The following is a 27,817-nucleotide window of genomic DNA, read 5'->3' as shown; positions in this document are numbered from 1 at the left end:
GCCGTCCTCTCGCGAGAAGTCGCGCCGCGTAGATACTTCCCAGCATGCACCGCTCCGCCTTTCTCTTCCTCTGTCCAAGATGGTGAGTGGTGGCGGCGGCGGGGAGGGGGCTGCAGGTATCTGCCGCCATCCGGCCTCATCCGCCTGCATCGCTGCGCCATGGCCCGGTGGGGAGCGCCGTGCGGGTGCTCGGTAGCCTGGAAGCGCGGCGGTAGGGGTGTTTGGTTCGCGGTGACCGCGGTCGGTCCGGGCTTCCCGGCTGGGCCGCGGCGGGTTTCCCGGTGCAGGCGTTGCGGTGACCCCGATTGCGGCCGCTCGCAGAGGGAGGGGGCCGAGCGGGCCGCGGTGGGGGGGTGTCGGGGGGAGCTGGGCTGGGGAGCGCCAGGCGCGGCCTGGGCGGTTGCTGCCCGGCTGAGGGGAGAAACCCGCGGTTTTAAACGGCGTGACCCTCGGGGAGGTTCATAAGTCTCGTAAAATGAAAGCGAAGGATTCGCTGTCTGGAAGAGCCGGGCTAGGCTGGGAGGCTGCCAGGCCGGTGAAGTGCCTGGGAAAATGTATTTCCAAGGTGGATTGAAAGCTCTTAAATACACAAGTATTTGAGGCAAAAAAAGGAAGAATGTGTTTCTTACTTGCAGCCGAAAGGAAAGAAGGCCAAGGGCAAGAAGGTGGCACCGGCCCCTGCTGTAGTCAAGAAGCAGGAGGCTAAGAAGGTTGTCAACCCGCTCTTTGAGAAGAGGCCCAAGAACTTTGGCATTGGTGAGTAAGTGAGTGTTTGGGCTGCTCACTTAAGGTTTATTTTGTTTGGTTTGTTTTATAGACAGATGTCTAAATCGTAAACAGAAGCGTCTTGTAATAAAGCTATGGAGTGGAGGGAGTGATGGTGGCAGTTGCTTTGCTGCCTGCAATTAAGAGCCATCCTTCATTAGATATATGAAGGTGGCTATGAATGATTTGCCGAATTTCCTGTGCTACAAAGATTCATTATATGATTCTATTGCGATGAATCTTGCCCTGTTGCACGTGGTGTGGTAAATTGGTTCAGACTTCTCTAGTGCCTTTTTTGTACGGTGTGCAGATGATGTGAAAGAATATTTGCTATCTGAGTGATCGTGCTGACACGTTGCCACCAAGATCACTGATGCACTCGTGCCTCTTCCATTCTGTTGTGCTGTGGGTTTGGGACAGCTTTGAGTTAAAGTCTGTATTTTTAGGACAGGATATCCAGCCGAAGCGCGATCTCACACGTTTTGTGAAATGGCCACGCTACATCAGACTGCAGCGCCAGAGGTCCATTCTCTACAAACGCTTGAAGGTGCCTCCTGCCATTAACCAGTTCACTCAGGCTTTGGACCGCCAGACAGGTAAGGACAATGTTCTCTTGGCTTGGGTTGTTAATGGGATATGCCTCAGAGAAGAGGAGAGAAGCTAAAATGAGACTTAAGGTAAGCTGGAGAATATCTTTGGAAGCATTGAGACGTTAGTAGTGATTAGGGTGATGTGAACAGCAAGGTGTTGTCTGAATTTGGCTTAAGTCTTGGTAGCTGCTATCTGCTTTGAAAAGGGAATAGAAAATACCAGAGATCCTAATTAAAGACCCCAACGCAGAATTCTTTTTAACTGTATGCTTCCATCAGAGTCCATTCTTGCAGCTGAATGTAGAACATGCAGGGTTCCTCTAACCATGTAAACAGTTTGATAAATGTGTATGAGTGCAGGCTTTGGTGGGAAAGCCAACATCGTGCAGGCTGACCTTGAAACAGGGATCTCAGGGTCCCATGTGAATGAGTAAATAGTCTTTTCCAGGTGACAGGATCTATGCGAAAAACTTTCAGTTTATGTAGAGTAACTCCCTCGTAGATGTTGCCAGACAAACTGCTTGCTCTAACCCTAACCTTTAACCGTAATTGCTGTGGGGGTCTACAGGCATTTCCTCATACCAACAGTGAAGGAGCTCCCATTGCCAAGAGTTGCACCTAGAGGTAAATACGGGCTCTGGAGGTGCTCCTCCAGCTCTGCTCTTATGCTGTGCAAATGATAACTTTGATAACTTCTTGCTGTACAAATACACTTGATGACAACCACCAAGATCGCTGATGCACTTCAGTATTTTAATAAGTAATGCTTACATTTTTCAGGTCTTACAACTAACTAGTAGATATTCTCTTCCAGCTACACAGCTTCTGAAGCTGGCACACAAATACAGGCCAGAAAATAAGCAAGAGAAGAAGCAGAGGCTCCTGGCTCGTGCTGAGCAAAAAGCTGCAGGAAAGGGAGATGCACCAACTAAGCGGCCACCGGTCCTCCGAGCAGGTAACTTTGTACGTGGATTTGGCTGCTTGAATATATGGGAGCGTGGTGCTTTGGAGAGAAAACTGTTGGTGCTCTGCTCCAACCAGACAGGATTGGACAAGCTATTGCCATGATGTATGAATTTCTTCACCTGAGCTCAAAGTGAAGAGCAAAACAGACGAGCTTTTTAACCCTGAGCTTTAGCAGATTGTCCATGAATATCATCTTTGTGCCACTGAATGAATGGGAAAAGCTTTTACAACTTCCACAGTGAAGCTGTGCTATGGAAACTGAGCTGGCTGTATGAGGCTTATTTGAAAGCTTTGAAAATAGACTGGGCAGAATCAAAGTTTATCTATAACTTGTTTTTCAGGTATTAACAGTGTCACAACTCTGGTAGAGAACAAGAAAGCTCAGCTTGTAGTTATTGCCCACGATGTAGATCCCATTGAGGTAAGCATACTCGCTGCTGGCGTGTTACAGGCTGCCTGTGTAATTTAAGATGGCGTCAGAACTGGGTTTGGGCTAAAAATACATTTATAAATTCATAAAAAAGACCTGTTTACCAGAACTGGAATACTTACGCATATTCATAGTTGTCCTGGTATTACGAGGCTTGGCCCTTGCAATGATGTATGAATTTCTTCACCTGAATCAACAATGAAGAGCGAAACGAGCTTTTTAACACTGAGCAATTGCCACAGCCCAGCCAGATTCAACAACTAAAAAGCTGTTCTCCTTCAGTTGCACAGCACCTTCCTTTTCTTTTCAGCTGGTGGTTTTCTTGCCTGCTCTGTGCCGCAAGATGGGAGTGCCATACTGCATCATCAAGGGCAAAGCCAGACTGGGGCGACTGGTCCACAGGAAAACTTGCACCTCTGTTGCTTTCACCCAGGTTAACCCGTGAGTATTCTGCGTGCTGGCTTGATTCGCTGTAGTGGAGAAGGCAAACTGCCTGTGAGCACAGACCAGGGCAGATGGATAGAAACATGGGTGTCTCTAACTTAACATAGTAAAACTAAAATACTACCTCAATAATGTCTAAAATATGGATCCTGAAGATACAGATTATTTTGATTTACCAAAATGAATGCATATTCTGAAATACAGAGATGGAACTATTAATCTGAGCAGTGTGGGTTCCTAAAGCATTGATGTTTGGAGTGTTTCACCCTTTGCAAATGATGTTTAACCTGAAAAATCACATTGCCACTATGAGCATTTAAATCCTGAGGCAAAAGATTCATGGGAAGTGTTACACTGAGGCTCTAAAGGAACTAAAACTATTGCCGACAGGGAGGATAAGGGAGCCCTTGCAAAGCTGGTGGAGGCTGTCAAGACCAACTACAATGACAGATATGATGAGGTAAGAGTTTCTGCTGCTAGCCTTGTTTTTTAGTTTGTCCTGTTAACATCCCCAAAAGCTTCTCAGTGAAATGCAAACTACTTCAGGCATACTGACATCAGTTTAAAGCCTGTTGGGTGTGTTGTACCCAGACTTGCTTATGATGTATCCACATTCTTGACCAGAGGGTGGGATAAAATGCCAACACTGTGACCAAGTTTTAAGTAAAAGGAGTTATTACAGGGCTAGGATTGTAGAGAGGGCAACAGCTTCTGCTAGGCTCAACTCCATCCTCCGAGTCCAGTAGTTACATGATGGCTGAATCTAGCACCATTGATGGGGATTTTAAACTCTTGTTCTATGCTGCCCTGAAATGTAGTTGACTGTTTGAAAGGTGTAGAACTTGCTAGTTGAGGGAGCTCTTGCCCTTGTGCAGAAAGGAGTGGGATTGAGCAAATTGCTTGAATGACATAGTGAGATTGTATAGAGCATCTAACCTGTTCTTGCTTCTTTGCAGATCCGTCGTCACTGGGGCGGTAATGTTTTGGGTCCAAAATCAGTGGCTCGCATTGCTAAGCTTGAAAAAGCAAAGGCTAAAGAACTGGCTACTAAGCTGGGCTGAAGATGTACTGGATTGCTATTCTGTTTCTGTACATAAAAAGAATAAACCCCCAGATGAAGTTTCAGTGGTTTCTGTTAATGGGTGTGTTCAGGCAGTGAGTAGCACATGAGCATTGCCTTACTTCTCTGGCCTTCCATCAAACAGTTGAACAGCGCTGCACAGAGTAGGTTATGACTTGGAACAACTGCCCTTAACTATTTGTTCTACGCTGTCCTTGCTCTCCTTTTGAACACGCAGCCCATCAACAGCAGTTCAGCTGTACACACTGTGATCATAAAGTTGAACGGGCTAGGCTAAGTCTGGCTTTAAGCCCAGCTTGCTTATGCAAATTTCTCTCAATTGGAAATGGCTCTAGATAATCTCCATTAGTACTGAAGCCTTGGTTACAGTGTGGGTTTTAGAGGGTGTTGCAGCACTTCACTAGGTTAACCAGTTAACCTAGGAGGAGGTCTGTAACACCTTTTCCAGGGCAGAATGGTCAATGAAGGCAGGCTAAAGTGGTGGGACAAGAATCTAGATCTTGTCTTCCTGACTGCTGATGTGATCTTCTGGTATTGTGGGAGGCTACCAAGCCTGCTAAGGCTCCAGCTGAGGTGCCTGCTTCTGGCCTTTGCTAGCCTTTACCATGCTCTTGCAAAGCCCCAGGCTGCCCTACCCAGCTGGACTTGAGTATCCCCAGTAACCTTTAATGCAGGTCGGTTACTTAAGATGAAAGATGCACAATGTAAGTCACAAGGCAAGCCTCTCTAGGCCCTCTTTATTTGTGCTGATGCAACTGCTGTGAACCACTCCTGACTTCAGGAGTGACTGCTCAGTGTGAAGAAACTGCTTCACAAAATCCCTTGATGTCTTTTGGAAAATACAGCAGCAGAGAAGTTAAAACTTCGTAGCTTACAGCCAACCGCAGTAGAAAAAGGTATCCTTGAGATTTCTAGTGAGGCTGATTGATGTAGCAGTCACAATTCTGAAGTTCAGAGCTTCCAAGCTGCAGCCAGACTTGCACTGGTAGGAGCTCTGAGTTTGCATGGGTTGCTTGAAGTTTATTTGCAGCTCAATAGCTGCACAAGTTTACTGAGCGTGTTACCCTGAAACTCTGGGTGTTTCAGTTGTTCAGGGCTGAGAGCGTTGTCTTCTGTAAGTCTGCTCTTGACTGTCGTACAGAAGAGATGAGCCCTTCACAGAGGTATTTTTTGTATAAATTTTCTGTACCACAGGAATGAAGTTGCAGCACATAAGCCATACCTATGAAAAAGCAAAATCACACATTTACACCTTTTCAAAATAGACTGGACCTCCTGAAGTTAGCTGCAGTGTGATAAAGCAATTACTTCAAATTACTTTGCAAATGGTACTTTGGTTAAAGCTTGTGCAGCTTAAGAGCTCATCCAGTCTCACTGATGCAGGAGTAAGAATGCCAGCCAAAGCTTTACATTCCCAAGGAACGTGGAAGGTCAAGCGCCCGCTGGGGAACATACCAGGTGATGATGTACTGCATGTGCTCGTTTCTCAGGCTGACCCTGGTCTGGCCTCCGATGGGCCCCCCTGGGACTGTGCTTCCTAGAGGTACAACACAGCACACAGGTTAAATCTCGTCTGCACCATGTAGAGCCACCCTTGTTTTGAGAAACGGGGTGAAGGGGGGGTCAGTTGTGTGGATAGCCTGCTCTTCCTCAGGCAACAGTGTTCCCAAGTTACCAGCAAAGGCAGAGCCCTACAGCGCCTGCATCTTCCCAGCACGCTACCGTCCCCTGCGCTGGCTGCCTAGCACCTTCAACATAGACCTAGCAGAGCACACAGAACAAAAAGAAAGATGCAACACCTTGTTGGACTTTTTGATCTTAAAGGTCTTTTCTAACCTAAATAATTCTATGATTCTACCTTTCTGAGTGCCATGGGGAAATAACGAACTGAAGGGAAAGGGGGTAGACGGATGTAAACTGGATGTGGGGTTGGGTTCCTCTGTGACTTACTGAAATCTGCATCGATAAAGATGGGCTCGGCGCCGGTCACCTTTGCCATGGCTTCCAGGTCACGGTAGTGCCAGCGGTTTTTTTCTATGTTATTTTCAGGCACAAAAGGTCTCCGGGTTTCTGATAACCTCACCACCCCAACGAGATCAATTTCATCTTCAATCTGAAGAGAAATGCAGAAGAGAAAAAAGGAATCTTTCGAAGGTCATTTCATATTCTGCCATACCAGGTCCTGGTAGAAAAATACAGCATTTTTGGGGTCTGAATATAAATCAAGTCACCATGCCCTGCAGTGGGGTAGCACTGTAACACAGCAGGGAAAAAAGCAGATCAAGAACAGCTCTTTGTTAAGTAAACAATGTTTTTTAAAAAGGAGAAGGTGGGAAGTGTAGTAGAATTTCTGACAGAGAATGGCCACGATATTTTGTTGGAAGGTTTGGACAATCCAGGCCTGAGATCAGACTGCTAGCAACACCTGTGTTACCAGGATGACCTTGAAGGGCTGTGTTGTGAGGAACTGTATCTGTTAATGAGGAATTTTCTCAGCTATGTGGCTGGCTAAGCTAAACACAAGTATGCAGCAAACCGCAAGATGCTTGCCTATCACAGTTTCCCTTTGGGTGTGTGGCAAGTTGCTTATGACCAATAATCAAGGGGTATGGGGTGCATGAACAGCGGGTGCTTGCTTTGAAAAGCATATAACCAACCAAGTGATTCGGGCAATAAAGGGGGACGACATGTAGCTGCATCAGGGCGATTGTCGTTACTCGGACCACTCTCTGTATTGGGACCCTCTTCAGGAAGAAAAGGTTTGCCTTATTTGAAAAGTGCAATGTCTATTTAAGTAATTTCCCACAATGCTGAACATGGCTACTGCACTCCTGGCTTGTCAGCAGTGCCTCTGGCAACCAAAGGGCAGAAGGCAACACGCAGCATTCCCAGTCTCCCCCCTTACCTGCCCTTTCAGCCTGGTCTCCGGTTTCAATTTCTTTTTGGGCACAAATCCTCGGTTGACTAAAATCATGACCCTAGAGTTACACAAAGAAGTACAGCTGATGAGTGAAAGGAAATGTATTCCTGCTGCTGCCTAGAAGAAAGTACAAAAGAAAGAAGCAACCCATAGGTTTGGTGTTGCTTTTTTGTCACCTCAGTACACATTATAGGGGAATTTAAATACGATTTCAAATCAAGCCTCAGTGACCTAACAGACTGTAAGAGATGTGATTTATATAAACCAAATCACCGTGATTCAGCTTTTCGAAACAGAATCTAGTTGCTTACATGAACCCTGACTTCCACTAACCTACCCTAGTTCCGTGCAGTAGAAAGGAGTAATGACATTTGCTCCATTTTCTGGATGGGATGTCAGCTGTCCAGCTTCTCTGGCTTCTCGCTCAGGGTCCACAAGTGACCGTGGCAAAATATACAGCTCCTTGGAGTGGTCAAAATGCCCTCGGACCTTTACAGGTCTGTACTCCAATTCCTTCAATTCCATGAGGCTGCATGGAACAAGATGAAAACAAAATCATGGCTGAGATATGCAAATCAAATTAGGGGATTTTATCATGGAATTCTCCTTTTCACTAATGGTTCACTCTAGAGCCAGTTGGCAAACAGGAAGAGAAGACAAACACCTCATGGAATAAGCAGCTGGCTTAATATTTTCTTATTATCACAGTGAATCAAATCACGATGATTGTGAGTATCCTGAGAGCACATTTTTTCCCTGATGCTGGTAACCCAGGGCTGCTTCAGTGGCGCACACAGCTGATCAGCAGGTGGATCCAGCCGACCAGGAGCGTTCCTTTCCCATCCCAGACCATGAAATGGAACTGGGACAGTTGTGCCATATGGCCAAGAGACCTTAAAAATCTCTCTCTTATCAGACACAACTGCTCCGCACTTTGGGCAGGGCATGCTATTGATCCAAGACTCCACATTGCAGGAATAATCCCTTTGGGATATCGCAGACACTAGCTACCAAGTCCTTCTCCAGGAGGATTTCATATGGGATGAACTACATACCACATTCTCCTGAACAGAGATTCATCCTTTCTACATGCATTTCAAGTATCCCTTAGGGAAGAGCTCCCTTATTCTCTTACTGAAAATAAGAAAATTAACAGTATGGCTGTTTTCTAATTTGCTTGCAAGGCCTGATTCCCATTGCATTCCTTAATTTTCATGCAACTTAGTTTAGTATAAGCTCATTAGCGCAGGGACCATATCTAACATCCCCAGCACACTGTCAGTGCTCTGTAGACAATAAACTATCTCAGTTTCCTTACTCTAACGTCAGAGGGATGGGCTCTGATGTAATTCTTGATGCCAGTTGTGCAATCAAATCTAACTTCCACTTTCGTCGCTGAACCTGAAAGTACACGAACACAAAAGCAATTCCTTACAGTAAAACAGAGCAATGCAATAACCCCAGCAAGCCTTAAAATCTTTGTCATAAGTTTCTTCTCAGGCCTGGCCTAAAATAGGGTAATTGGAGATATGAAAATAGACGCTACTGACTTTAATTTGAGGAAATATTTATACTGAAATAAAATTGTAAAAAATAAGAATCTCTCATTTAAAGACTTACAAATGGACACCTGGAAAACAGAAACGTAAATAACTGCAAATCTTTACCCTGCATGTGATTTGAACTAGCATAAACAGCCAGAGATGGAAAATCCTGACAGCCCTCAGGAGCTCATCTCTTGAAAAAATTGAATATGTATTTGTACCTGCCACGTGCCGAGACCGAATGTGGTCAGAGGGACCAGGAAAAGGCCCCATTTGAGTAAGATGTCTTCTCCAGGTGCATCAGCAGCTGTTGTAGAACTTCGTGGTCTGCAGAATCTCAAAAAAACATCTAAAGAAAAACAGAATGAGGAACAGGATTTGTACAGGAAAGGAGGCACCAAATTCCTGCGGGAAATGTCACCTTTTAGTATAAGGTTGAAACAGGGAAGAAGCCCAGACAAATCTTTTCTTACCTTTAGTCTGCTGGACGAGACCAGAACCTGCTTTAGTTAGGGGATATCCAAAAAATGTTCTGATCAAGCAGTGAGATACCTACATGAAATAAGAAAGATCCTTTGTAGCGTCTCTGCTTAGTAAAATTTGTATCTAGGTGATATTAATTGCCTCAATGATTGCATGACATTTTGTTCACCCATTGATTTAAGTTTCATCTGAGCAACTGCCTGTGAAACATTATAGGTTAGGTTCCATTTAGAAAAAAAAAAAAAAACAAAACAAAAATTCCAGTTTCAGAGCTGACTATAGCACAGCAAATGATCTTTCTACCCATGCTATCAGCAAGCGTACACACCATCTTAATTTGTTCTTGAAACAGATGCCAGCTGAGCACCTGCCCTCCTCTTTCCTCCCCTTCCTGCCACGCTGGAACGGCACAAGGACCCATTTACAGTCTTTTTGCCTCCGATTCCGCTCACTTTTAGCACCGCTTCACCCCGCACAGTCAAGCGAGTCCCCAAGGCGGCGGCGGGGGCAGCCGGGCCGGGCCCGCGGGGGGACGGGCCCGGACAGGGCCGGGGCCTTACCCGGCCCGGCCCCGCTCCCCTCAGCCCGGGTCCAGCCCTCTCCCGTTCCCCTCAGCCCTTTCCCGGCCCTCTCCCGTTCCCCTCACCCCTCTCCCGTTCCCCTCAGCCCTTTCCCGGCCCTCTCCCGTTCCCCTCACCCCTCTCCCGTTTCCCGCTCCCCGTTCCTCTCACCTCTCTCCCGTCCCCCTCACCCCTCTCTCACTCCCCTCTCCTCCCGTTCCACTCTCCCGCTCCCCTCAGCCCTTTCCCGGCCCTCTCCCGTTCCCCTCACCCCTCTCCTCCCGTTCCCCGCACCCCATTCCCCTCACCCGGCCCTGACGCTCCCGCAACAGCAGCGGCAACCGCAGCCTCCCTGTCGCCATGGCAACACCGCGCCCCTCGCCGCCACCCGCCTCCGGCCCGCAGACTCCCGGCGCGGCGGGGCCCCGCTCTAGCCGCCCCTCTCTATGGTGCCGGCTGCTCCCCGGCGGGGCCGGCACCGGAAGTGGAGGGGAGCTCCCGTCTGGCGGCGCGTCTCTATGGCGGCGGCGGGACATGGCGGCGGCGGCGGTGGTGGGGCCGTGGCTGAGGTGTCCGAGGAGGAGCGGCGATTCCTGCGGCAGCATCCGCTCCTCAGCCTGGCGGAGCCGGGCAAGGTGGGACCGGAACCGGGCCGTGCGAGGAGGAGGGGCGCCTTGAGAGCCGGGGCCGCCTGCGGAGGGTGGAGGCCGTGAGGGTGGACGGGGGCCGCCTCCCTGAGGGGTTCGTGAGGGGTTGGCGGGGCCGCGTCCCCTGAAGCGGCCGTGAGGGGGGACGAGGCCGGTTGGTAGCAGGCTGGGAGGGCACCCCGGGAGATGGGCTTGGCCCCGGTGAGCTCCCGGGTCCGGAGGCTTTTCTCTCGCTGTGGAGATCAGAGGAGGACGCTGGTGGGAGCTTGAGGTGTCTCCTGCTCTCCCCACTCTGGGCTGACCCCCTGGGCTTCCCTGAGCAGACATCGTTTTTCTTCAGGTGAGATGCAGGCTGACAGGCCATGAGATGCCCTGTCGGCTGTCGGTGCTGCAGGCCTATACCAACGGCAAGAAGTATCAGCGGCTGGTGAAGACAGCCAGAGAGTTTGACTATGCCAAGTTTGAGCCCCATATAGTGCCCAGCACAAAGAATCTGTACGTATTCTTCCTCTTGTCTCTTATGCCTTGCACTTTATTCAGTCTCAGACATAAAATGGTTGAGCTTTACAAAGTTCTTGAGTGTTTATGGGGTTTGGGAGACTGGGAAAGTCTTTATAAAGTATTTATCAACTTTGAGCAGAGTGCTTTTAAGTGAAAAGTTATTAAGTAATAGCATATTTAAACTCTGTTGCTGGCTTTTTCTTTCTGTGTCTGTCAGACACCAGCTGTTCTGCAAGCTCACTCTCAGACACATCAACAAATTTCCAGAGCACGTGCTGCGTCACGTCCAAGGGAAGCGCTATCAAAAGGCCTTAAAAACATGTAAGTAGCTTTTCTGAAGATGTAACCAGGCTACTTTTTTCCCTGGGCTGTTGAGATTCCTGTAGATCTGCATGAAGGGAGGGGGTCAGTTTTCTTTAGACTGATGGTAGTGTACTGCTGGTGCTGTGCATGCTTCTCAGCTGGGGAGGAAGATCCTAGCTATAGGGAGCAATCAGCCTCCAGTGAATACCTCAGAAACATTCTCACTTGAGAGGAGCGGTTCTAAAACTTCCCCAGAGAGGGTGGTTCATACATCCAGCATCCAGTCTCTGTGTTAACATCTTTCCTGTCTCTCATGGTCCATGCCATCGCTGTAGATTACATGGATGTACGTTGAAGCTGGAGCTTGACGTATGTTTGAGTTGAATTTAATATAAGCTAGAGGTGGGAATGGAAAAGACTCGGGTGACTGCGTAGCCTTGCTGAGTGCTGCCCGATGCCTCACACTGTTAGATGAGAAGTGCCAGAAGGAGGGAGTGGAGTACGTCCCTGCCTGCTTGCGACAGAAGCAGCAGCGGATGCAGCACCCTGAAGATGAAATGAACGGGAGCAGGCAGCCTTACAGAAAAGAGGAGTTCTGGGAGCCAAAGTCCAGCGACGAGGAAGGAGAGGAGACGGACGACAGCATGAGTGACCTGTACCCAGGTGAGTAAGAATGTTGGGATCGTCTGTGTCCTGAAGGGAGTTTGTCAGCTAATTTTGTTCCAGTTTCTTTATATTGCTCCCTGCTGCTCGCGTGGCTTCCATCACGTTGGAAGTTCTTGGATTTCAGAAAAGCTTCCCACCACCAAGTAAGAAATAGCAGTTACCACTAATTCATAACCAGAATTGGATCACATAAAGTGTGAGGGGAGGGATACAAGATCCACTGGGACTTGCTGCTTTAGGTATCTCTGCTTTCCTCATTTCTCAGCAAGTCCTTGAGTCTGACAGCAGCCGGCCGGGCCGTTCTGCTGACAGTCTGGAGGCACTGCCTCGCTGTCAGAGAGCAGAGGTGTAACACCACAGAACCGCCTGTGCTGAACCGTTCCCAGAGCGGGGCTAGTGAGAGCACCAGGCACGTTTCTGATAAAACACCAGTGTGTTTATTTCCCCAAGTATTTCAGTAGTGACACTTGTATGTTCAGAGACTGGAAGCAGCTTGGCAAATCACCTTTGAGATGCCCTCCATGTAGAGTTAAGGGGAGGCAGAGCCAGTGTGCACAGGGAACTGATCCTGAGCTAATCTTTCTATTTTAGCTGCACTCTTCCCAGAAAAAAGCCCAGCAGCTTCACAAACCACGAGGGGCAGCGATGACTTTGCAACAGACAGTGAGGATGATCGGGCCAAGCAGAACGGTGACGTGAACAGAGAGGACAGCAGAAGAATGGATGTCAGCAGAGCAGTTGGCAACAAAAGGGGAAAGGTGGGAGTCACACTGCTGCGTGGAGCAGCAGGGGAGCGCGGAACAGGGATCCCATCCCGGAGGTGTTTTGTCTGAGCAATTCCTGGCTGAGAACCAGCAGAAGGTGCAAAGCTGTTCAGGAGAATAGATTTTCTCCATGTGCCAGCCACTGACTTGCATCCCGAGGTGTGAATTACTACCAGGAAATGTTTATCCTGCATGTGGTAACTAGGGATGTTCCTGCCTGTATAAATATCTCATCTTTGGCAGGATCCTGCTGCACGCTCTCTTTAACAGGGAGACTGAAGCGTGTCTTGTGGGTTCCATTATCTTCCTCCCCATACACACAAACACTAGTTAAACCCTTTTGAAGTCACAGGGTCCTTCTAGACCCTTTTTCTGTCTCTTTTGAGGGGCTGGCCAGGTCCTGCCTTGTAGGACATACCCTGATCCTTAGTTTGGGAAGCATACAGATGTTATGTAAATAAAGGTGGATAAACCTTTAACTCTCTAAAGCAGCCCTGAAGGTGGGGCTGGATCCTTTATAACTGTAGCAAAAGTGAAGGCTGAGTGAAGTTTAGGTTCATTTCTCTGAGATGGTCACTGTTTGTATCTAATGCATGGGCAGAGAAAGGGGCACCAACTTGCAAGAGAGGGCAAGGAAAGCTCCTGGCTGGCTCCGACCAGGGCTGTGCTTGTTCCATCTCTGTTGGTGAACCCCCCGCAGTTTCTCTTCTCTAAGCTACCTTGGGCAGGTCTGGATTCGGGTTTTAGAAACAAACTGATCCACTTTTTTTCCTCTCCAGAAACAGTCAGGCCCTTTAAAGAAGAAATTCAAGAGTTATCATCGAAAACCCAAGAACTTCAAGAAAGCAATCCATGGCAAATAAATTTTTATGATAAACACGTGGCCTGAAACCTGCTGGGTAACACTTCTAGAGGGTGCACAAGGCTGGCTGAAGTGTTTGCCCATTCTGGCTGGGGAGGGGAACGGTTGGGTGGAAGTAAGTTGTATTCCAATAGCCACAAACCAGCCTCCCACCACCACCAAGGGAAGGTTAACAACTGCGGTCAAGTACAGGCAGCCCCTGCTCAGACCTCTGTGGGGAGAGGGTTTGGGGTAGGTGAGAGCGAAAGCACGCAAGACCCCTAACCGGCATTCCCAGGCAGCTTATCTGTGGAGTGTCACCAGTCACACACGCCAAGTGGATACAAAGATGCCATTGTTTTATTTTGATTGTTTCCAAAAATCAAAACATTTTCAAACACAACTAAGGTACAAAATACAGCATAAAATGAGAATTTATACTTTTTTTTTTTTTTTCCACATAGAAAGCAAAAATATATTCAGAATGAATTCCAGAACACTTTGCAGACCCAAGTGATAGCTGACATCCTGCTTGTAAGAGCTTCTCAGCCACGGGGAGAGGTCACTGTATTTTTGGGAGATGCACGAATACAGCAGTGTATGTAGAAAACCAGAATCTTATGCATCAGGACTCACAGTTAGTAAGTCTTTGTATTGTACTGCCTAAAAATATCTTATAATGCCCTCCACCTAACTGTGCCCCTTTAGTACCAAAATATTTCTGCTGCAAGGGACAGTACGAGTTCATTTTCTGGAGTCTTTTGGTAGAAAGGGGACTTGATTTTCACAGAGGAGACCAGTCAGTATTTCAGACTAGTCCATCATCCAGCTCCTTACTTAGGACACAAAGAAGTTGAGAAAGCCAACTTAAGGGCTGCTTACAGGAGTTGTTTCTATTGTTCCGTTTATAAATACTATGAACATCACCAGCAATTAAGATATCTGAGAATGGCTGCCTTGATGTAGTCTAAAACCATTTTGGGACCTGCAGTGACACTGAGCAAAAGCATCCTGTGCTGCATATCCATCCGTCACTGCCAGGACCAGTTTGGTTTGCTATGAAGAAACAGGCACAGTGAACACGAGGTAAAAACTCTTGCAAAACCTATTTAAAAAGAAAGCTTTCTATGTGACCTGACCTTAAATGCTGGCTTCCCCTCCCATCTACCCTCACATACCCATTCATTTCCTTCAAGAGCAGCACATCTTGCTATGACACAGGGTACTTTCCCCTTAATATGATAAAAAAAAAAAATCACTGGTTTGACATCCAACAGGGCTCTTCTATTTGCAATCAGTTCTTTCAGTCTAGTTCCTAAAAAAAGCAACCGTTAAACTGAACTGTCCAGGTTAGTGTCCTTACCAGGAGACCCTGGTAATTAGCTCCTGCTGGAGGCGTTCAGCTGAATTACTCCTTGAACAAACAGTTGAGCAGCTTTCTCAAGGGAGACAGCAGTGCAAGGAATCAATATAATGTTAGCAAGGTGGTAGGGTTCATGCTTTCTAGAATTCTTTCATAATCTAGTGAAACAGGTTCACCTAGGTGACTAGCAGAGGACAAAATGCCTCCTCTGAGCAGCACTAAGCATGTTCATGGCACAGAGGTCGTGGCACTGAGAGGTGAAGACAGGGCCTTCCTCTCTCCTCACCATTATGCTGAGGAGTTCCTCCTGAACACGCAAGTTACATCCCTGGCTGCTTATTCACTGCACAGGCTTTGCACTTGCATTCTTCAGCTATAACCGTTTGCATACAGAGTTGAAAACTGGGGCTATGGCAGCACACAGCTGACTTCCATGTTTCCTCCCTACACACCTCCGGTGTGGGCCGAGACAGCAGAGAAGGGGCTGTACTCCAGTTCAGCACCCCAGCTCTTCTGCTGTTCAGTCAGCTGGGACTTCTACAGCTGAGAGACTGACAGAAGTGAATCTAAGAAGCAAAGACTACAGATTAGAAGATTGACAGGGAAAAAGAGGAGTTTCTGTAATTCTGAAGACACTTTCACCAATAACCTGTAATTCAGATATGAATTTGGGGCATATATGGATGGAAGCTGGTTAATAGCAGAAAGGAGCTTTTATTATGGAACCCGCAGCACAACTTGGCTCCCTTCTTGGGAAATGAGGAGGGGCAACCTTGGGGAAAGAATGCTGAATAAAGAGTTCTTTTGGCACAATTTTCACAGAATCTAACCTTCTGTCTCTTCAGGGGGTATCTCTCCCCCCCCCCTTCCTTCTTGAAATTTGATTAGCCATACAGGATTCCTCCTTAGCAATACAGGATTCTCCCTTGTTTCCCTCAAAAGCAGAACTAGAACATGTTACAAAAACCTCTCCCTTTTCTTACCTAGAGGGGCTAAAACTACTTTAAGGATTTTCTTGTTGCCTTTTATTTGGGGGCAGGGAAGACCTCCTCTTGTGCTAAGCAAAATGGAATTACAGGCCTCACAGCAGCAAAATAACAGTGATTTTTTTTTTTTTGATGCTGCTTTTCACCTTAATAAGCAATGCTATAACCAGCAATGGAAATCCTTATGCACAAGACAGTTTTGATGAGGGTGAGAAAGGGGGATCCACTTTTTTAGTTATAGCTAGAACCCAACAGCACACTGAATGATACAGCTGTATCTGCTCACAGTACTTCAAATTTTAAAACATTGCTGACATTAAGACAGCAACTGTTTTACTGCAACTCACTGAAGCATCAGCAAAATGCAGGTTCCTTGGGTTAGTTCCAAATCTAGGAAGTTAGAATAAGCCTAGGCAACATTCCTTGAAGAAATAGGATTTTAACTATTATATTACTGGTGCCACTGTAAATCAAATTCAAAACATCTGTGCCTTTAATAGGAAGGGGGCATGTACGTGTAAAATGCTGGCAGTTTTTGTTGAATCCATAGAGAATCAGTTCTGGACTTAATATGTTATGTCCCAAGAAGTGTTGCTATTCCTGTTACCACTCTTTTTTCTTCTCATCCATGGAGACTCCACCAGGACCCAGTGCAACCACGAGCAGGAGCCCTCCAATTACAGACATGGTCTGGAAGAAATCGTATTTGAGGAAGTCGTGCATGGGTTTGTAGGCTGGGACGGTCCAGAAGGCATTGAAGTAGATATTGATGCCAAACAGCCAGATGACTAGAGTCAAGGCAGCCAGCTTAGTCTTGAAGCCAATTGCCACCAAGATAATCAGGGCTGTGCCCACAATGTTCTGCAGAATCTGCAAGAAAAAACCCACAAGCTTACATATGGGTCTTAAATAGATACATAAACATCAGAACAGAGCATGGCTAAGTTCAGCAGAACAGGTTGTTATGGCATAGATGATCTAATAACTTTCTGAATATTAATTCTATTAAAATAGACTTAAATGACAAGCATTGAGCAGGTCCTGCAGCCAATTTGGGAGTTGGTGCTGTATTCTAGTTCCTTAACTCACACTTTTACACCCAGATACTTACAGAAAAGAAGTTCATATCAAAATGTAGCAGTGTCATGAACATGAGGACCAACAGCACACGGCCCCCCAGCTGCATGTACTGCTTAGGAGAGCTTTCCCGCATGGTAGGGACACCAGCAAACATGCTCTTCCCCTCTGAGCGTGACTCAGCCAAAAGCAGCAGCAAGCCTCCCCCAAGGGCAAGGTTCCTAAAGAAAGACAGAAACAGGGGGGAAAAAAAAAAAAAAAGACAGTTTTTTACAGTTTGCACTGCTCCATAGATTTAAAGTCTTATCTGACAATTTCGACTCTGTAAGACTCTGCATGCAACTGTGGAGTGACATACTCTGCACCTTGTGATACATGTCTGCATTTGAGTTCACTGCTGAAATGGCAGCATTGTACACACAATTTACACAAGCCTGTGCAGATGTGTACAGCCTGCCAGGGAAGTCCAGCACCCACAGCCCAGGCACAGTTGCTTAGCCTCTGTTACAGCATGAATTTAGTTGTGTTGAAGTTATTCTGTACCTGAGGCTTAGCCATATACGCCAAAGTAGTTCAGAGGTTGCCTTGTGAAAACAAAACAGCAGTACTGCTAACAGAAGTTACACATTTACAGGGTTGTAGTAAGCCCAGATTATAGTTCTTGTGCTGCCCCCTGCCCTCCTCAGAGAAGGGTGAGAGGGTAACAGCCAGCCATCACTCAGGATTTGAAACCACTCTAATATCCACATGCTTTAGTTTTCTCAGAAAATGGCTTCAGTCATGCACAAGCACAGCTGCTGCTTTGGCCATTTAGGAAATAATAGCAGCTCACTGATTTAGTCTAGACAGTTGCTTGTGAGCTCTCAGCAAGGAGGTTAGTAGCAGAAACACTCAGATCCTACTGGGTTAGGATTAGTCTTTCCCTTCTACAGTACTGAGCCTGCCATCTAGGGTTTAACACAGACTCTACTGATTTTTTTTTTTTTAAGTGTTGTCATTTCTTGTTTAATGTAAATGCATCACTTGTAAAATCCTCCTAGTCAATACTATGTACAAAGACAATTTCCTCTGTCAGCGAGTGGCAGTGACAGACAACAGTTACTGTTCTGTTTTGATAAAAACTTTAAGTAGTAGGCATACCTCATCAAGAACTTCAGGTCCCATAGAATGCTGTATGCAATAGTCTAGGCAAAGGATAAAACAGGTTAAAACACCATATAAATTACACTAAAGTTCTGAATTTATGTTGTAATCTCAAGATGTACATTATGCTGAAGGAAACAATGTAGGTTACATCAGTGTATTCCAGTGAGTCAGTGTGAAACAGGGAACAGAAGCCAGATTTTGACTTGTGCTTTAGTCCCTACAAAAATTCATCAGTTTTGAACAGAAAAGATGCTACTAGCTAGGAGCCTTTGTGACAGGGGCAGGCTTATAAAAGCTGTGTGCTGAAGGCCACATTTGCAAAACAAAAGTTCCACATTTGGCACACTACTGCCATACAGGTAAAATGCAAGTTACTTCTGCTAAACTGGTCAAGGTCAAGTATTGAATCAATGTCTCCAACTGACTACTTGCAATTATAGCCAAGGATCTACTGGGCACATGAGAAGAAACAGTTCAATGCCATTGAGGACTGGCACTAGGCCAGGGAGGAAAGAAATTCCAGGGTTTCAAGTTGTTTTTAAATACATTGGTAGTACTGGGGCTAAGAGAGGATTTGAAAGATACAGTTTAGAAGGTCTGAAGACTTAAGCCTCCTACCTGTAATGCTATAATTCCAAACAGTCCAAAGCAGGCATATTGCACAAAGTTCCTACTCAGCACCAGGATACAGCCGCCTGAGTTGGGGAAATTGAACACAGTTACACTTCTGGCTTGCACAGGAAAAGATGCTTCAGGAATGCTAACTTGGCTTGAACGGAGCAGACTGATTTCTTTTCAGCTGTGCCATGAAGAACATCAGACAAGAAATTTTAATGGCACGTTGGCACAAATCAGTTTGAGAAACAGGAAGTTTTAGTGCATTTTAAAATATAATTCCAGAAGTACCTTATTTTACAAAGGGTAAGCACACGCTGAATGCAGTCCCCAACACAGCACTGTACAGCAGCTATCAGTGTTAAAGTATTAAAAGAAGTTAAAAAGAAAAAACTCAAATCATGGAATTTTTTTTTTTTTAATGGGAAAACTGTTAGGGCAAACATGCTGCACTCCTTTTCCTTGAAAGCTTTTGGTTTATATCCTTCCTTAGGTTTTCTGTAACAACACACTAACAGTCCTTGCCACTTTAACATGAGGACTGGTAAATACATTAAATTAAGCTGACTTTCTACACAAATACGAGGGTAAAAAAACCCCAGACACACGACAAGAAACTGGCAGAGCAATCAAGAAGAGTAGATCAGGGACATACTATATACAAAATAATTTTACTTTTCTTCATGTCTGAAACCCTAAGTCCACCTAACACATACAGAAGCTTTGCTTCTGGGATTATTTTGATTCCTGGGCTTTGAAAATTTGACACAAGTACCTCTCTCAGGCTTAAGTGTACCAACTGCAGGATAAGACTTTGCCATTGAGATTAATACCCATAAGCACAGGAGGTTGAAAAAGTCTTAACACTGCCCTGTTTAAGAAAATACGAGTAGTTCATTTAGAGAATTCAGGGGGTGTGGTATGTGTTTATAGACGCATGCACAGAATTGAAAATAGATTGTCATAATGGATTCTTGGCATCTCTGACTCAGAGGTAGTCTCACAAGAAATTCTCTAAGACTACCTCCAGAAACGGCTGAAACAGGTTAATTAAGAGTTCATTTCATTCAGCCCATGTAGTACTATCAGTTCTGAGCTGCCAATGGCTATCACGAAATCAGTGAGGCATCCCATGCTTACATGAGCCAGGGTGGCAGACACACTGGAGTGCTCTGGCATCCACCTTAACAGCCTTAGAGCCACTTACTCAGCTGTCCGAAGAGATTTATGAACACAAAGATGGAGGCCAGGAAATAGCCACAGTTCCACGTGCCATCAATGTAATCCCTCTGTTCACTCCACTGGAACCACATGCGGATGCCATCCTCCAGGAAGGTGCTGATCAGGCAGAGGCGGGCCACGTGGGGAAGGTACTGCTTCGTCACCCTCAGGAACTGTGTGGGCAGACAGCATCATTAGCAAGGCAGGAAGGCAAGGTGACACTCAAGGCATAACAGAACCATGCACTCTGCAGATGCTGAGGTCAGCAGTTCTGCACAAAGGGTCATCAACATCTAGAAATACACACGTATTTAGGACTTGGATTTAATGAAGTTCTTCTCCACTCCAGTCTGAGAGCAGTGGGGTAAACCTGTTGTCATGCTCCACCCCAAGAGCATTTTGGACAAGGACCAGAAGAAAAGCAGAATCCAGCAGCACCTTTCTATGTAATAGGAACTGTGTTTTGATGAAGCTTTTACTAGATGAAGGCTGACCTTGGTTTTAGTTTGCTAATCTCAGGGTTTCATGTTACAGCTCAACTATCAGATAGCTAGGAGCTGAAAGGGCAATCCTACTCCCACCCCCATGCTCAGGTACTCAACACCCCATAACAAACTGGTTCAGGGAATCAGGCTGACAGAAGACTAATTCTGTACAAATTAAACACATTAATAAACTTTCTGCCAAGCTATTTCCCTCTAATGGCTCAGAAAAGCACCAGTACAAAGCATATGTGCTTGTGTAGCAGCAGCAATTAGATCAGCATAGCTGTTGCATGAAATTGCACCCTCTATCCTCTATGCAAGTACACACAGTTTCTACTACCATTAAAAATAGCATCCCCTGCAGAAATAAAAAAGGCATTTCTATATACACAATTCAGTGTCATAACTAAAAGGAAATTATATCATGTAACAAGTGCCAAGCCTTAGTTCTTGGGAATGCAAGATGTATCTGGTCCCACATACCCCTTCATCCTGCAAGCTCACTTGTTAGTTTGCTGTATAATTACAATAATTAAAGGAACAAATACAGAATTGCCAATCCAGGTCTAAACTAGCATGCTCTATAGGACTGTGAGGTGCACAAGCTGGATTGTGACAAATGCTTAACTGTCACCCATTTTCCTAGAGCACTGCTTATTACTTAATGGAGACTTCCAGTAGGATTTGCACTGTCACCCCCAACGCAAGCTAGCGCCTGGCTGGCCCGTGTCACACACAGGTCCAGCTTAGCCAGCTCACTAGAAGGATACTTTTGGAGTCAGTGTACACTACTGTTTGAGTAAGTGCAATCTAGGAAGAAACAAATGTAAATATAATCTAAAACTAACTACAAGATTACCCAGCAGGTTTCTACCTTCAGATGACAGGAGCAGTTTGGGCAGGTTGACACTTGTGAAAGTAACTGCCCATGCCCCAAGCCTTCGTGCAGAACTGCCAGGTTCCACAGAGATCCCTGCGTTAGAACTAGGAGTCGCCGGCATTTAACAAACCCCATTATCCCACACAAAGTTCGATATGTTGCAAGGCACATGGATTCACACAGTTTATGCAATATTAGAATACTTCAAGCATGAAAAGCTGTAGGGGAATCCACATGCGTATAGGTATCGTCCAGACAGTATTGAACTATATTATAAAAAATGGACAGAAAAGGCACACAGACCTTTTCTTTCATAATTCAGTGTTTACACTGACTTCAGGCTAGACAACAATATAGCTGACTGGTTTCTTTCTGGGCAGAATAATTTTTTTTTTAAAGTTCTGGCAACACTGCATGTTTGCAATATATATGGGAGTATAGAAAATGAAGACTAAAACCATTCCTGAAAGTTTATTCTCACCACAAATAATTAGTAAATACTAAAGGCTGTTCCAAATCCCGAGCAAATGACAAGTCTTGCTTACTGTGTCACTGAAGATTACTGCAAGAAAAAAAATAATCCAGCAAACCCACTTGTTAATTAAACAGTTAATATTGGAACAAACTACACAAGTTGTACTGCACGCATCCAGAGTCTAAGGGTCAAGATTCAAGTTAATCAAGTGCATGTTAACTGCAGCTGTACTCTGATTCAGGGCTGCCACTTCAGGCTTTAAGCCATGTCAACCATTGGATGAATGAGTCAGAAGAAATTTTGTGATCTTTGTCACTGAATGAGACACACATCTTGGTTTACAGCTTTCTTCTCTCACAGATTTCACTCTACATTTGGGCAAACTTGCTGAGGAATACTAAGGATAAAGTTGTTTTGGAAATAGTACCAAACCAAAAGTGGTTTGTAAAGTAAGTCTGCCTTGTCAAGGCTCAGAACAGGCAACTTTGGTCTAGAAAGAAATGAAAGAGGACAAGCACTGGGCATCTGTAAGAAAAGAAAAAAACAAAAACAACAAACAAACAAAACCCACACCAAAACCAAAACTGCTGTGGAAAGGCTGAAAAAGAAGCAAACATTAGAGAAGGTATCTGCCTCCAGGCCTCATTGTTGTCACTTCTGAAGTGGGTCACGTGAGCTAATCTCATCCTCCCTTTCCCTGAAACCAAGCAACAGCCAACAGTCCAAGTGAAGGAGCCAAGGTGGCATTTAACATTTACCTGTTCTTGTGCCATATAGAGGGAATTGAATGCTATTTATTAAACATGAGTGTGCACATCCAACCAGTTTAAGACAAGTCAGAACAACTGAAGCCTAAGGCAGCTGCAGTGCTAAGCAACCTTATCATAACACACATCATCTTCGGACATCCATAACTCATGTGGCTGCATTTACTGAGCTATGCACAAATTGAAACTCCTGTACACAGCACACAAATTAAATAAGCTTCAGAAACAGACTGTATGAACAAAAATCCAAGCCAAAAGAACAACTAGCCATGAAGATCCAGAAGAAAGGAAGATAACAATTATGCACTAACAAGAGAGCATAACAGACATCCAGTGATTTTACAATTAGAGGATTCAGGTACAAATCACAGAATTAAGTTAAATGAGGACAAAGGAACTTGTAAGAAACAGAAAACTTCTAGAAGTGGGATTGAACTAACAATATCAGACACCTTCGTTTTGTCCCTACTCATCACTAGCAACATGTGGCTGCACCCCAAGACCACTTCCTATTTCCTTTATGATTCACACAGAAAAAAGTAGCACATACAGGAAACTTGGTAGCAGCATTTAATAAACCTATCCAACTACAACAGAGGACTTGAAACACACACTCCACTAAGCACAATACACATAAGCCAAAGCAAAACTGCTCAGGTTGATGGAGGTGGTAGTGTTAAACTCATGACATCGAGTAATTGGATGGCTTATTCTGCTATACGCTTTGCATCAACTGTTCTTAGCACATACTGCCTCCTTACAAGAGGCAAAACATCTTGAGAAAAGACAACAAAATGCTGAAGTAAACTATTTTAAAGAACAGCTGGTTCTGTGTTGGCAGCTAAGTCACTAACATACACCAGAAGGGCTTTGTGTTGCCACTTCCCCCTCTAACAGGATTAGAAAGGCAAAGATAGATTTAAATGCTCCTCTTAGCTTAACTGAGATGCACAAGAGGATCCAGGGATGCCTAAATCAAATCTCTACTCAAAATTCATTTTTCAGAAGGAAGCTTGAAATATTCAAACTCAAAGAGGCCTGCCCAAAGAGAGGCAGTAAAGTAATTCTGTTTTGACACTTCATGCTTTCTAAACTATATCCCACCTCCAACAGTCTAAATTTGTTGACAACTCTGTCTGTTTTGTTAAAAGTGTGTATACCATAGCATAATTAACAGATACTTTAAGACCAATATTCAGCCAGGAGCTGGGAGTTTTTGCTGTCACCGAGGTATATTCTGTCCAAACATAGAAACCTCTTCTGTGTGTGTACACATGTAGTTCTTGGTTCAGGGAAGTTATGATCATGGCGATGAACTACAGTCTGCTAATCTACACAGAAAGTCCTCCTGTGGGCTGCATAGCATTATTAGCCTAGAGCTTCTGATAAACGCATATTCCAAACATCTAGCTTGTATTCATTTAAGGGATCGCTTTGTTTTGGGAGATGCCTAGCAGCCCGGGACACCAGTGATCTTTTCTGCAGTAGGATGCTCAATTATCTGGCAGAGAGAACAATCACTTCCTTTCATCAACCTGTATGTATCCACTTAAGGAGATCCCACCTTACAATTACAAAGAGTAACACCCATCACATTGGGCTAATCACTGTCTACAAGTTATTTGTGAAAACTGGGAACAAAAGATTTTCCACTTATTTCAAAAGGCAAGAAGAAAGCTCTGACCAACTAGAACACTGCCAGCAGCCTTAATCAGGTTTTTCATTGCAGGAAAATTTCTCATGACAATGCTTTTCATGCCTGAAGCATGCTTTATACCAATTCTCTTTTCCAAAAGGCTATTTATTAATCAAATCTTTAAAATGGGATTCATTAGCCATGTATTGCATTTTGCTATCTCTCTTAATGGGAAGATTCTCAGCCTGACCAGAATAAGCTATTTAGCTTATAATGATAAAGGATCAGTGCAATGACATGACTATGTTACTAAAAGAGTTTCCAAATTCAGTTTTTAATATAAGACATAAAAATATTCAGACTTAACAAACGTTTTCCTCTCCCTTCTGTTTTCTGCAAAATATGATACAGAGATGTTAGAATTAGCTTAACAATGTGCATCAGCATTTATGTTGGAAAATTAAATAAAACCCCCAGAGTCTGGTCCTCCCTTAGAGTCCTTTCAGTGCAGTACAATGACTCAATAGTCTCCTTGCATTTTTGCCCATAGTTTTTTTCAGAACAGCAGAAATACCAGGCACCCACATTCCTAAAGATTATTACAGACAGCAGAAAAGTTGCTTGAGATCTGCTCCCTCTTACAGGGATTAAAGAGGAGAGACAGCCAGTTCTATAACCCTAAACAATCAGTACAGGCCCCAGATACATCTATTTTCACTACAACGTCAGCAGTATATGGTGACTGCAGTGAAGGTCTTAGCTTATAATATTTTAACAAGAACCACTAAAAATGGGCTTAACTTCTGAGAATGTTGATTATTTAATTAATAGCATTGTGCTGGTGTTACAGAGCTTAAAAACAAACCAATCCACGAAGCGGGTAGCTGGGCATCATTCTGAATCAAGATTCTGATTTACTTGCACTATGTATCACCTAGATTTTAAGAATCCTTAATAGCTTTTCCCACCCTCCCCAATATCCAAGTTGTCTTCTCTGAAATCAGAAGGACCACCCCCCAACACCCACCAAGTAGCTGTCTCCTCCGCTGCAGTGCTTGGAAACTGCCAACAGCGCCAAGCAGAACAGCTCGCCAGCCGTACTGTGCACCTGCAGGCTACAAACTCATGCTATAACCAAACTAAACTCATGGCTAGTTCTCATCACAAGTGATCCCACCGCCAGCATGGGTGCTCACTTGATCTAAACAGTGAGATAACTGAAATAACAGAAAAAAATAAACTCAATTTTGTTTCCTGCCAGTTCAGCTCTCCAGTCTAGTGACAGAAAAGTGCTAGTGTGAAAAAAAAGGGGAACGTAGCCTTGGGAGAAGTAGGAGAACTTCGGCTTCACCCTTTCACTGACAGCTAGCTGTCAGGCTTAGCTGCCTTGTAGGACCATGGCTACAGTGCACTAGCTCACCTCTGGATTAAGACCCACTTGTTACTGCTGTCTTGGCATCTAAGGCATCATTTGCTAATTCAAAGGGAAATAACAGTATTTGAGAAGTTGAACTTTAGTGTTTGAATTTAAGGAACAGATTATTCTCGCCTTTGTAAGAAACATTTGAGATTTACTGATAAACCATGGAAGTACCTTTAACATTTTCCCACAGGGCTTTTAGGCCACAGAAGTGAAGACTCATTAGGTCTTGAACACGAGTACAGGGAATGGAGAAAGCAAAAATATCATGGAGAACACACTGTGCTCCAAGAACAGCCATTGTCCAGCTTCACTATCTCCGCCTCCATCAAGGGGAGTTTCAACATAACTTCAGTTCAAATGTTCCAAGTATTTCTTTTAAACCAAGATGAACTAACAGTTTCCATAATGCCAAGTGTTAACTTTGCAATATGTACCAAAGGTTATTGTTTAGTAAATCCCTCCACTCCTACATTGGTGTGATATTGAGTTTTAGCAGTACACACAATACTGAAAGTATCTGACTGAGCTACGGGGCAGCTCAAAACAGTATTATCCAAAGAGTTAGTTACTTGGAAAGCTGTAAAAATTGTTTTGCAATCTGATTGGTAAATGTATGCAAACACTCCAATTCTGCAGTTAAAGGAAAGACTCATCTTTAAATAGAATGTGGTCAAGCACAAATAAAGTTGTACCATTTAAAACTCATTTCAGAAGGAAGCAAACTGCATTTTAGCTGGACAAAAGAGCTTTCAGTAGCATGAAAAAGGGGTGTTAAAGACATCTAGAAATAGTCACACAGGAATAAATAGAGAGGTGTTATAAAGAGGTCAGGACAAGTGTTGTAAATTTTGGCAAGTAATTTGAACACTATACTGATAGTTTACTTTCTCCTCTAAAAGGAGTGAGAGGACAAGGTAAACAGAGGATGACAAAGATGATCCAGACACCCCCTAAACTGAATACTCCACACACCATAAGAAGCTCTGCCTCTAAAACAAGTCTTCCATCTGGGGGTGGGGAGAAAGTGCAGAACAGGTTTTCCCAGTGAAACTCAGTTAAAGACAGAGGGAGTACAGCCCCCTCAGAGCTGCGACGTGTTATTGTGCACCACACAACTCACACTGCTTCAGTAGTCAGAGTTGTAGAACCAAGCAGAATCAGATTTTCCAGAGAACTTATTATATATGATTAGATGTCTCATTTTCAATTAAATGAATCACCATAACGGTGAAGATTTTTCTATCGCCAGTAGATCAATTACTTACACACAAAATACTCTTGCTCTCACATATAACAAGAGATCAAAAACTTGTATTTAACACAGAAATCTGTAAGGGCCTCCGCTGAAATAAAGGTAGAAAGGATTATAAGACAACATCAGTTTGTCTGCTTTCCTTTTGACCCAGTTCTAAGCACAGTACTACAGTGCTGTCAAGCTTTTTCCAGATATGGGTTTCCAGATATCGGTCAGGGTTTAGACTTTTGCTTTCCTGTCACCGCCACCACCTCACCCCGACTTCCCCACATCCCTTGATGCTCTGTTTGCCAGCCGAAACGTATTGCAAGAAGATGAGAGCAGCTTGGCTTCCTGCTCTTATTTATTCATTCGCAGGGAAAAACCCGGCTTCCAAGGAGAACTCTGCTCCGCTGCACAAGAGCTGCCGCAGAGCCCGCATGAGGGCAGAGGGGGGCAGCCGCTCCCGCGGGGACTCGGGCGCTGGGCCTGCGCCGGCCGCCCCCACCCCGGCGGGGAGCCAGGCCCCCCCCCCCCAGAGGCAACGCGGCCGAAGAAGCCCCCAGTCCCGCCGCAGGGACCGGCCTCACAGCGGCGACCCCGCCGATATCCCGGCCTACCTTCAGGGCGGCGGCCTAACCCACCCCCCCCTTTCCCCTCAGCGCCGGCCCCAGCGCACAAAGGCCGCCCGACCGGAGGGGGAAGGCGGGGAAGGCAAGGAAGGCAAGCAGGCGAGCACCCACCTGGTCCGCAAAGTCCTCAGCGGTGCTCATGATATCGTTCTGGCCCATACCGGCAGGGAAGGGAGGAAGGGGTGGGGGGGGTGAGGGTGCGCTGGGGCCCGGCCTCGCTGCTGACGGGCGGGAAGGGCGGGAGAGGAGCGCCGGGCCGGGCCGCGCGCCGCTCGGCTGCTGCTGCCACGTAGGCCAGCCCTTAAAGGCGCCGCGCGGGCGGCAGCGGCGGCGCGGGGCGGGTGGGCGGGGCGGCCCCGCCCCTCCGCGCCG

The 27,817-nt window shown here is 45.4% G+C and overlaps 4 protein-coding genes, 1 long non-coding RNA gene and 3 other non-coding genes across 10 annotated transcripts; 5 read left to right on the top strand and 3 right to left on the bottom strand.

Moving 5' to 3' along the window:
- Positions 1–34: 34 nt before the first annotated feature.
- On the top strand, positions 35–4,308 carry RPL7A (ribosomal protein L7a). The gene is made up of 8 exons (XM_033011908.2): positions 35–82; positions 636–756; positions 1,212–1,361; positions 2,170–2,310; positions 2,663–2,742; positions 3,062–3,192; positions 3,586–3,655; positions 4,152–4,308. The coding sequence occupies exons 1-8, from the start codon at positions 80–82 to the stop codon at positions 4,254–4,256; spliced, it is 801 nt and encodes a 266-aa protein (XP_032867799.1). The 5' UTR covers positions 35–79; the 3' UTR covers positions 4,257–4,308.
- LOC116958834 lies at positions 1,071–1,143 on the top strand. The gene has a single exon (XR_004405490.1). It is a non-coding gene; the product is annotated as a small nucleolar RNA SNORD24 (small nucleolar RNA).
- Positions 2,415–2,491, top strand: LOC116958833. Its single transcript, XR_004405489.2, has one exon. It is a non-coding gene; the product is annotated as a small nucleolar RNA SNORD36 (small nucleolar RNA).
- LOC116965974 lies at positions 2,634–3,054 on the bottom strand. Its single transcript, XR_004409845.1, has 2 exons — positions 2,874–3,054; positions 2,634–2,777 (listed from the first exon to the last, which is right to left on the bottom strand). It is a non-coding gene; the product is annotated as an uncharacterized LOC116965974 (long non-coding RNA).
- Positions 2,913–2,985, top strand: LOC116958831. Its single transcript, XR_004405487.1, has one exon. It is a non-coding gene; the product is annotated as a small nucleolar RNA SNORD36 (small nucleolar RNA).
- Positions 4,309–4,981: 673 nt separating the features above from the next.
- Positions 4,982–10,418, bottom strand: LOC104355563 (surfeit locus protein 1). 3 transcript variants are annotated; one of them, XM_033011904.2, is made up of 9 exons: positions 10,092–10,418; positions 9,214–9,292; positions 8,962–9,089; positions 8,515–8,597; positions 7,534–7,725; positions 7,182–7,254; positions 6,227–6,389; positions 5,732–5,813; positions 4,982–5,498 (listed from the first exon to the last, which is right to left on the bottom strand). In XM_033011904.2, exons 1-9 carry the CDS (start codon positions 10,386–10,388, stop codon positions 5,432–5,434), a joined length of 1,164 nt encoding a protein of 387 aa, XP_032867795.2. In that variant the 5' UTR covers positions 10,389–10,418; the 3' UTR covers positions 4,982–5,431. The 3 variants fall into 3 exon arrangements, with proteins under 3 accessions (XP_032867795.2, XP_032867796.2, XP_032867798.2); XM_033011905.2 differs by lacking the exon at positions 5,732–5,813; XM_033011907.2 differs by lacking the exons at positions 4,982–5,498; positions 5,732–5,813 and adding an exon at positions 5,828–6,037.
- Positions 10,419–10,797: 379 nt separating this feature from the next.
- On the top strand, positions 10,798–13,527 carry SURF2 (surfeit 2). The gene is made up of 5 exons (XM_042786430.1): positions 10,798–10,925; positions 11,149–11,252; positions 11,706–11,897; positions 12,492–12,658; positions 13,444–13,527. Exons 1-5 carry the CDS (start codon positions 10,798–10,800, stop codon positions 13,525–13,527), a joined length of 675 nt encoding a protein of 224 aa, XP_042642364.1.
- A 316-nt stretch (positions 13,528–13,843) lies between these two features.
- SURF4 (surfeit 4) lies at positions 13,844–27,766 on the bottom strand. The gene is made up of 6 exons (XM_033011909.2): positions 27,557–27,766; positions 19,900–20,086; positions 18,696–18,772; positions 18,072–18,115; positions 16,966–17,152; positions 13,844–16,724 (listed from the first exon to the last, which is right to left on the bottom strand). Exons 1-6 carry the CDS (start codon positions 27,602–27,604, stop codon positions 16,458–16,460), a joined length of 810 nt encoding a protein of 269 aa, XP_032867800.2. The 5' UTR covers positions 27,605–27,766; the 3' UTR covers positions 13,844–16,457.
- Positions 27,767–27,817: the final 51 nt, after the last annotated feature.

This window comes from Tyto alba, unplaced genomic scaffold (assembly GCF_018691265.1).
Source record: "Tyto alba isolate M040663 unplaced genomic scaffold, T.alba_DEE_v4.0 Super-Scaffold_11, whole genome shotgun sequence".
In the NCBI taxonomy this organism is placed as follows: domain Eukaryota; kingdom Metazoa; phylum Chordata; class Aves; order Strigiformes; family Tytonidae; genus Tyto; species Tyto alba.
The sequence above is the reverse complement of the archived record's forward strand: the minus strand, read 5'-3'. Positions and strand labels throughout refer to the sequence as shown.

What these genes read in the sequence shown, in the direction of transcription:
- SURF2 (XM_042786430.1), top strand. Translation starts at nt 10,798, where the DNA reads ATGCCCTGTCGGCTGTCGGTGCTGCAGGCCTATACCAACGGCAAGAAG. An exon ending in CATGAGTGACCTGTACCCAG is followed by an intron (nt 11,898 to 12,491) that starts GTGAGTAAGAAT and finishes TTTCTATTTTAG; the next exon opens with CTGCACTCTTCCCAGAAAAA. An exon ending in TTGGCAACAAAAGGGGAAAG is followed by an intron (nt 12,659 to 13,443) that starts GTGGGAGTCACA and finishes TTTCCTCTCCAG; the next exon opens with AAACAGTCAGGCCCTTTAAA.
- SURF4 (XM_033011909.2), bottom strand. Translation starts at nt 27,604, where the DNA reads ATGGGCCAGAACGATATCATGAGCACCGCTGAGGACTTTGCGGACCAG. An exon ending in TTGGAATTATAGCATTACAG is followed by an intron (nt 18,116 to 18,695) that starts GTAGGAGGCTTA and finishes TCCTTTGCCTAG; the next exon opens with ACTATTGCATACAGCATTCT. An exon ending in TTGATATGAACTTCTTTTCT is followed by an intron (nt 16,725 to 16,965) that starts GTAAGTATCTGG and finishes TTTTTCTTGCAG; the next exon opens with ATTCTGCAGAACATTGTGGG.
- RPL7A (XM_033011908.2), top strand. An exon ending in GCCCAAGAACTTTGGCATTG is followed by an intron (nt 757 to 1,211) that starts GTGAGTAAGTGA and finishes CTGTATTTTTAG; the next exon opens with GACAGGATATCCAGCCGAAG. An exon ending in ACGATGTAGATCCCATTGAG is followed by an intron (nt 2,743 to 3,061) that starts GTAAGCATACTC and finishes TTTTCTTTTCAG; the next exon opens with CTGGTGGTTTTCTTGCCTGC.
- LOC104355563 (XM_033011904.2), bottom strand. Translation starts at nt 10,388, where the DNA reads ATGCTGCCGCAGGAATCGCCGCTCCTCCTCGGACACCTCAGCCACGGC. An exon ending in CCCATCCCTCTGACGTTAGA is followed by an intron (nt 7,726 to 8,514) that starts GTAAGGAAACTG and finishes TGTTCCATGCAG; the next exon opens with CCTCATGGAATTGAAGGAAT. An exon ending in ATGCAGTACATCATCACCTG is followed by an intron (nt 5,499 to 5,731) that starts GTATGTTCCCCA and finishes GCTTTTTCATAG; the next exon opens with GTATGGCTTATGTGCTGCAA.